Raw genomic sequence first — 9,020 nt, 5'->3', positions numbered from 1 at the left:
AAAGAGAATTTTTAAAAAATAAAATAGCATGCTCATAATTACCAGCACACTTATCAAATAAGGTGGGAATTCAGAAGTGGGACAGGCCTTGCTGAACTGCTGCATTGTATAAGAACTTTAGCCCTCAAGGGGAAAACACACATAAACCTTAACTAATAAAGAATTTTTAAAAAATAAAATAGCATGCTCATAATTACCAGCACACTTATCAAATAAGGTGGGAATTCAGAAGTGGGACAGGCCTTGCTGAACTGCTGCATTGTATAAGAACTTTAGCCCTCAAGGGGAAAACACACACATAATCAATACATATGCATTGCTTTCCACTCTCACACAGCTATTCCTTTCCCTAGTAAGTCACAGATATTGATGAGAAGAGAAACCTTAAAATGTACTTTTGTCCCTGTCAATGAATTAATTCACATAGCTCCCCCGTTTAGTTAAAATATATGAACTGAATAAATACATATGTGATGACTGTAAACACATGCAAATTGCTAGGCATTTAGGACTGTGTTTGCTGCTTGTAACGTGATTATTATACAGGATTGATATTTGATTTAAGAAATTGCTGAATATTTTATGCAGACTCTCTGTACTGGTTCTTTTAAGAACCTGATCATGCTCTTGAAAAATATAATAAAACTGTTGGTGCTGGTGGGAACGGCATCAGGTGCTAGACTGGTGGGGTCGGACCAGACCTGGGTTCAGCAACCTCGATACTTGAGTTCTGGCCAGGAAAGAATCCAGAGCAAGACTCCAACTGTAAGAGAACATTTATGTGGAAAATCACAGAAGTAGAAGTAATTCATAGAAGAAATGGGCTTAGGAAACAAGTTATAGAGATAAAAGTAGGGCCCTGGGAGTTTAGAAGTGAGGAAGGTAAAGGTGACTTGTCTCGGGGAAGGGGGAGGGAGGAAAGGAGGAAGGGAAAGGCTCCGCAGGGCCCCTAGAAGGGAGAGTGGGCTGGGTCCTCCATCCTAAGGGTTTAAGGGTGGAGATTTTAGGGGAGGTCCCAGGGGAAGATCTCAGAATATTCAGCAGCTTTCCAGGTGTGTCCTTTCAGGGTCAGGTTCTCCTTTGATTGATTGCTTGGCACCAGGGCAAAGGGGTCATTTTTCCATGCAGCTGGTCCTGAGGCCAGCCTTGGGGTCACTGGTCTGGTTTTGCTGCTTTTCTGGATGGAGCTGAAATACAACTGAGGCCAAGATGTTGCCTCTAGGGAGGAAAGGCCAGGGGATCCAAATGGCATGACCACCAATGTGCTAGGGGAGGAAGGTCACCCTGGGCACGAGGTCCCAGCCTGTAATTGCCCTTTGCTAGGCACCCCAGGCTTTCCACCCTGGTGGCTTCTGTACCTGGCCCATTGTCCTGGCTCTGCTCATGTCTGTCTGTCTGCCTCCCACGAAACAACAGAAAGAGACCTCTTGATCACAGGATGCCTTCAGATTACTCTTGGTCCCTTGTGATGCTTTTTCCTCTAGTCATCTTTCGGTGTTTGGCCCTCATTTTGCGTGAACAGAACACTTCCCTGAATCTCAGTGGGAGCCACATTTTGGTGCTCAAAATTCTTCCCTTTAGTTCTTTGTAGCAGTGTCTTAGTCTAACTTGGATTTTTACTTTGAAGCAGCAAAGATACTCCAGTATCTTACGCCCATTAGTTTTATCCTGGTTCTGTCCCTTGTACCCTAAAAGACAGACACACACACACACACAATTTTATGAAGATGAATATCAGTTAAACTTTTAGATCATCTTTGTACATATGGCATTTTCTCTTAAAGGCACAGAGAGTGAAAAAACTAAAATAGACTGAACATGTCATTACAACTTGATCTTTCTGTGATGTCATTCATTAGAAGACCATTCGAAATAAGACCATTTGGGGAAAATAGGTATTGGAAATCATTAGGTCCTCTGATGGTAAGAGAGAAATATACTCTTTAAAATTATCCTATCTGCTCAGTGAATCTAAGGGAAATGTAGGACTGGCATCAGACGAAAAATTTCTACACCAAGTAGCAATTAATATTCTGCTTTTTTAAAAAGTAAAGCATTCTAATGGGAAATTTCACAGACTCTACTTCTGGCCCCCATTCTGCCTCTCTGTGGGGAATCCATGGCCTGGGAAAGAACCCCAGGCTCACGTGACTTGCATTTAGTTTGGGGCAAAGGCAACTCCTCACCCAACCTAGCCCCTGCTTGCTGGCTCCCAGCACCTCAATGAACTGTGTAGAAAAAGAAGCTGAACAAATATAAGAGAACTACAGGAATTCCAGACTGGCAAGAGTCCCACTGGCCCTTTTCCAGCCCCGAGACATGCCCTGTGAGCCTGAATCGGGCTCTGAGAGTCAACACAGAATCCAGGATGGGGGAGGGAGAGTGAACAGCTCAAGTACAATCCTAGACACCCAGTCGGCACCAGAGGCCCTTGGTTCTCACTCACCGTCTGTGATGCTTTGGGATTTTTCAGACTGCGGAGCCAATTGTCACAAGCAGTGCAAAGACCTGCTGGTTCTGGCCTGCAGGAGATTCGCCCGGGCCCCCTCCTTGGGCAGTGGTCATGGGTCGCTGCCTGGAAGCCCCTCCTTGCCCCCAGGTAAGGTCCTCTACTTACTTTACTACCCCCGTTTCTCTCTGCTCCCCTTCCCACACCTGGACCTCAGTTGGGTTCTGGATCGAAACCTGGGCAGAGTCATTATAAACACCAAGGCATTCTTCAGGGTGAGCTGCAGTGGCTACGGCCTTGAGTTCCCTCACTTCTCTCTGCTCTCAGGCCTAACCTGCAATTCACCTGAAGCCAATTTCATTCTGCCTCTGGCCTCTTGCTCTGGGACCTGACCTGTCAGACTCCTGTTGTTTGTTCCAACTTGGATGGTTTGCTACGAAGCAATCAGATGCCCAATAATCACCATAACTTTTCCCCTTGCAGCGCAGGATGAGGTGTTTGAGTTCCCTGATGTCGCTGCTGGGCACCAAGACCTGGACAGCAGAGCCATCACTCTGGTCACAGGCTCTTCTCGCAAGATCTCCGTGCGGCTGCAGCGCGCCACCACCAGCCAGGCCACCCAGACTGAGCCTGTGTGGTCGGAGGCCGGCTGGGGAGACTCGGGGTCCCACACCTTCCCCAAAATGAAATCCAAGTTCCATGACAAGGCAGCAAAGGACAAAGGCTTTGCCAAGTGGGAAAATGAGAAGCCCCGGGTACAGGCTGGCGTGGATGTTGTTGACCGGGGCACCGAGTTTGAGCCTGACCAGGACGAAGCAGACATGGGTGACACCAGACAGGATGGTGAGGTCAGTGCTGGGTCAAACCACAGATAAATCAGAAGAGAAGCTGGCAGGGCTGAGATGAGTGTGCCAGTGAGTTCAGGAGGCGGTTTGGTCGTTTTGAAAGCGGAATGGTCGGGAATCAAGACATGTCACTTTTTGGTTTCCCCACTGGCTGGTTATGTGACCTTGGGCAACATCGTTGTTTCTCTTTGGACCTCAGTTTCGTCGTGTATAAAATTGAACTGGATGAGTCCTAAGACTTAGTGAACGTGGCCATGTCTGTGTACTGAGATGATGTCCCAGGGACCCATGACTCTTGTGTGTAATTCATTATACCGGTGTGCTATACTAATCAGCTTAGTTTTCCAAGTTAGAATCAGGAGGTAGTGGAAGGGATAAAGGAGAGTTGGAAACTCTTACCCCTATTTTAAAAGGAGGCTTTGACCTGGCTGGTTTGGCTCCGCGGATAGAGCGTTGGCCTGCGGACTGAAGGGTCCCAGGTTTGATTCCCCAGGCTTGATCCCCAGTGGGGGATGTGCAGGAGGCAGCTGATCAATGATTCTCTCTCATCATTGATCTCTCTCTCCCTCTGCCTTCCTCTCTGAAATCAATAAAAATATTTTTAAAAATAAATAAAATAAAGGAGGCATTGACAGCCTCATGAAGAAGGGAGTGATGAGAATGAGACATGGGGACCTCACGGTTCTCTAAGCCAGACTCTGCCTCCACACAAAAATTACACTCAAATCATCCAAAGCAAATTGGGAAGCATATGGAACTTGTTAGAACAAGCTGAAACTATAAATTGATTCAACATGGACTTAGATAAATGTATTAGTCAACAATTCATAGTGTATTAAGAAAAGAGATTTGGGGAAATTGGTGTCATATTCCTAACCTTCAAAGCAGTGTCATGGAGGGCAGCCATCGTCTCCCTATTGAATCGTCTCATAAACCGAATATTGGGTTAGGCAGAGATCCTATTGGATCAAGCCAGTGCTCTTTATTCTTATGGGTGGCCCTCCACATTCCACACCCTTCAGGAGACCTAGACACATAGTCTCCGTAGTTTCCCAGGATAAGAAAAACTCCAATGACCTTTAATTAAAATTCCTCTAGTTCCTTCGTCACTGAAGACAAGGAGGCCACACATAGCTTCAGTCATATGAAGTTTATTGTAAGTTCCTGCTAGGCCATTTTGTTCCTTTCTTATAACACCAACTTTGTTTTAATATTTTTTTATTGATTTTGAGAGAGAGAGAGCAAGAGAGAGAAACATTGGTGTGAGATTGATCAGCTGCCTTTTGCACACTCCCCACCAAGGATCAAGCTCGAAACCCAGGCATGTGCCCTGACCAGGAATCGAACCAGCAACCTTTCAGTGCATGGAATGATGCCCAAACAACTGAGCAGCACTGGCCAGGGCTCTTATAACATCAACTTTAAAAAACAGCTTCACTGGCATATAATTTACATACTATCAAATCTACCTATTTAAACTGTATAATTCAATGGTTTTAAGTATATTCACAATGTTGCACAACCATCACTATATTCTAATTTTAGAACATTTACATCATTCAAAAAAAAAACACACAAAAAAAAACCCAAAAACACCCTGTGCCCATTAAAGGTCATTTCTCATCTCCCCACCTAACCTGCACTATGTAACCAACTAATTTACTCTGTCTTTGTATATTTGCAATACCAACTTCATTTATTTTTATTTTTAATGCATTTTTATTGATTTGAGAGAGAGGAAGGAAAAGAGAGAGAGAGAGAGAGAGAGAGAGAGAGAGAGAAACATTGATTGGCTGCCTCCTACACATCCCCTGCTGGGGAGAGAGCCCAAACCCTGGGCATTTGCTGTGACCTGGTATGGAACCAGCAACCTCTCAGTGTATGGGATGATGCTAAAGCAACTGAGCCACACCAGCCAGAGCCCAACTTTATTGTTAATGTTCCCGTACTAATCACCTTGGCAAATATTTCAGTCCTATCCAGTATTTCTTTTAATGGTCTACCAATAGTTAGCTTGGAATATAAAGGTGAATAGGAAAAAAATCATGATTTCATGATAGAGGAAGATATCATAGGGCAAGATCTTGGGGTCTAAAAAAAGGCTTTGGGGAATTCAGGAAAGTGCATTATATTTATGTAAAATTATATATGTGCACCTATGCTCACTTCGGGGCAGAGTTTCTTAAGGTCTGCAATCTAAAAAGCAGCGAGAAATCAGTGTTAGATTTGTCAGATGGTGCCTGAAATTGTACTAGTCACTCCAAGTACCAATTCAGCCTGCAGAGGCCATTGCCATGAGCAATGTGGCTGTTATTGAAATCTCAGGAAAAGAGCTTCTATGGTAGAGTAATAGAATGCCCAACCAGAGCTCTCATGGACCATCCTTGAATTCAGACGAGTACCTGTGTGTGTTTAACTAGCCATGCGGTCACTTCTATTGGCTAGCACTGTTCCAGTTACTTAAACCTGGCTCTGGGTTAGGTGTAGAACAGCCACTTCCATGGGTAAGATTTCCTGATCTTCAATCTCTATAAGGAAATAGAAATAAAGATCTTTATTTCATTCTTTAGATATTGGACCTTTATGTTCATGTGTTCCCTTACCCTTTCAATTTTTTTATCTCCTAAATTATAGAGATGGTTCACTGACCACTAGTACTTAATTTTTTGTGTGCTCATTGAAGAAGACAGTATGTTCTTATGTAAAATGTATTGGTGTACAGTCTTACCCTCACCCAAACCAGCAACAAATAAGAAGACATTTACCCTTGTTTAGGGAAAAGGCAAGCAGGAAAAAATGTAATAAATTACACCAAAAGTTAAATATGTAGGAGTTTTAAAATTTAAGAGTTTTTCTTTCAAGCAAGACCAATGAATGGCTTTAGAAGGAATGCTCTACACATCTATTATTTAGGTTCAGATGATATTTATGAGTCCGATAAGTAAAAATGTTGAACAAAGAAAGTAGCTGGGTTTATGATCTGTGTTTTTCCTTCCGCGGAGTTCCAGGATTTATATTCATTTTGAAATTTAAGGGTGTGAACATTTTCTGTGGTGGTGGATACCATTCCACCAATAAGCATTGAGCCCTTGGATGGCAAAAACCAGGTCAAGATTACTCACTTGGCAGTAACAATATGCATATTTTCTTTATAATGCTTCTTTGTTTTTTACTTTCTTCTGCTAACTTAAAATAATTAAACATAGAAGGGCTAGGAAATGGTGGACTAAACGAAGTTAAATATGTTTATAAACCTGTAAATATCAGTATAGATATAGATCTTTTTCCCTTATAAATGTTCTCAGTATCCTTATACTAATATACTGTACATTATGAATTTCCAAAAGGGAAACCTTGCCCTGGCCAATTTTTCTCAGTGGTTAGAGCATCAGCCCTCGGACTGAAAGGTTACAGGTTTGATTCTGGTCAAGGCCACATACCTTGGTTTCAGGCTCAATTCCAGGCCCCAGTCGGGACGTGTATATGCGACAACCAATTGATGTGTCTCATATCAATGTTTCTCTCTCGCCTTCCTCCTTCCCTTCCATGCTCTCTCTCTTAAAAAAAAAAAAAATCAATGCAAAAAAATATCCTTGGGTGAGGACTATAAATAAATAAATAAATAATAAAATAAAATAAAATAACAGGGAAACCTCCACAAGGGATATTTCAGGGACCGATGTAGAGGACCCTTTAGGCAGAAGTGTCCTTCTTGGCAAGCATCCTTATTGGGTGGGAGCCTCTGTATGGACGCCTTTAAGATTTCATGTGCTGGGTGGATACATACATAATCTTTTAATTCTCTCTAAATCTTGAGAGTACAGATTCTGATCACTTGAGATGGTTCTTCAAATAAACAGCATTCTAGGACACTCTTATTTTGTTCAATGAGACACAGCCATGCAACAGGTTCTGATTTGTATTGCAGGATGGCTGACTTCGGGCTGAAGACACCGGAGGCAATCACGTGGCATTTGGAAGGAGCAAGATGAGAAACGCGGAAGAACAGTCCAGCTCTCAGGAACTTACCTGAAAAGATATGTGGACGTTTACTGCCTAGTGACACCGTGGGATCTCCCTGATTGGACTGTGGGACAGAGGATTTGCCCTGTGAACTATTTATTTCCTCCCCCCTAACCCTGGTTAGGTGCCGCAAAGACTGTGTTATGTAGTTGGTGGTTTTCCCATGTATCTTTCTCTAGAGCCATTCATATACGGGTGAAATGAAAGCTTTTGTGCATGTACTTGATACTTACACTCTAACTCAGACTTTGCTTTTTTTGTGAGAATATTATTTCAGTATTTTTATATACTTTTTTGGGGGGAGGGGGTTTTAATGAGGAGTTGATCTTGAGGGTTTTTTTGTGTGCTTTTTGGATGGGACCAGGATTTAACATTTTCTTGAGGGACAGGATGCTATTCAGATCCTGGAAGGCAGTGATTCTTCTAAATGACTTGAGGGTGCAAGGAGAAGCTGTTTACATTTTTGTTTTTGTTTTTTTTTTTTATCACATGGTTGCTATTAGGATGTGTACTAAGTCACACATTTATATATCACATAAGTCTTACCAATTCTGCATCACTAAGAAGCTCCGACACAGCCATGGAAACTCTCCTAACAAAAAAAACTTTCCTAATATTTACAATTGCCATAAATTATGAATATTGTAATTTAAAAATTAACTCTTCTTGTCCTACCTGACTAGGGTTAGTCATCTTTATTAAGACTTCTATTAAAACTGCTATTAAGAAATGTGAACCACAAAAAAAATCAGTTCACATCTTTGGGGATAACATTTAGAAGAAACACAAACCACTTAGTGAAATATAAAACAACCATCAATTTTTAAAAACTCAAAGTCATTCTAAGTATTTCATTTGTTAAAAGATAGAATTTTGGGTTGTAAAAGAGACCTAAGAAATCACCATCCATAATTAAAGAGCGTCATAGGAAGCAAATTACAATCCGGCTTTGATGAACAGCATTTCATTTAAAATTTTAGTGTCAACATTTTATATATCTTTTTATGTATCTTTGACCCAAAATAACTCTACGTGGGCCTGTTTGTTACATGATGAGAGGAGAAAGCACTTGGTTTAAGATGTTCAAAAGTAGAGATGGGACTGAGCCTGGGGATGAGGGCAATGACCTGCTACCAAGTGATCAGTTAGAAACTGTACCTACAGAGGTTCACTGGTCTACATGTGGGAGTTTAAGTGTATATATAGTCCATGTAAGGTTGAATTCATTTCTATTTGGGGCAGTCACTTCAGTAAAAAATTGCCTTTCTTCTCTTTCCCCATTAGGTCATTTAGGACAGTTCTGCTCAGCAAACATTTGTTGAGCACCTGCTCTAGGCATTTCCTATGGTAGATGCACAGAGACCAGCAATGCTTGGTCTCTACCCTCAGAAGCTGAGAGCCTATGGGCATTAAGGCAAGGTGGTTGCTTAAAATACAGTTTCAAATTTGCTAGAACTGGCATAATTGTGCAATTCGGAGATGGATTTGCAGAGATACTGAAAATTAAACGAAGTTATTAGTTGAAGGAGCCGTGACTAAGCCAAGTAATAAGAGAATTCACCATATGGAAACACCTCAGAAGGTAAACAGCTACCCCCAAGTGTTGGTTTTATGTATATATGCTATCTATTCTTATTCATAAATGCAATGAAATACATGCTAACAAAATTAAAAATAGAAAATGGCAGTTTAAGTACAAGCAA

The 9,020-nt window shown here is 41.9% G+C and overlaps 1 protein-coding gene across 8 annotated transcripts in view; it reads left to right on the top strand.

Moving 5' to 3' along the window:
- Positions 1–9,020, top strand: part of RASGRP3 (RAS guanyl releasing protein 3) — a 106,754-nt gene extending 97,734 nt beyond the window's left edge. For all 8 annotated transcript variants that reach the window (XM_015566324.1, XM_015566328.1, XM_015566323.1 and 5 more), the window contains 3 exons: positions 2,474–2,599; positions 2,933–3,297; positions 7,223–9,020. In XM_015566324.1, coding sequence (XP_015421810.1) covers positions 2,474–2,599; positions 2,933–3,297; positions 7,223–7,231 — 500 coding nt within the window. In that variant the 3' untranslated portion in view covers positions 7,232–9,020. The remainder of the gene's footprint in view (positions 1–2,473; positions 2,600–2,932; positions 3,298–7,222) is intronic.

This window comes from Myotis davidii, unplaced genomic scaffold (genome assembly GCF_000327345.1).
Source record: "Myotis davidii unplaced genomic scaffold, ASM32734v1 scaffold238, whole genome shotgun sequence".
NCBI lineage: Eukaryota > Metazoa > Chordata > Mammalia > Chiroptera > Vespertilionidae > Myotis > Myotis davidii.
This window is presented reverse-complemented; position numbering and strand designations above follow the sequence as displayed.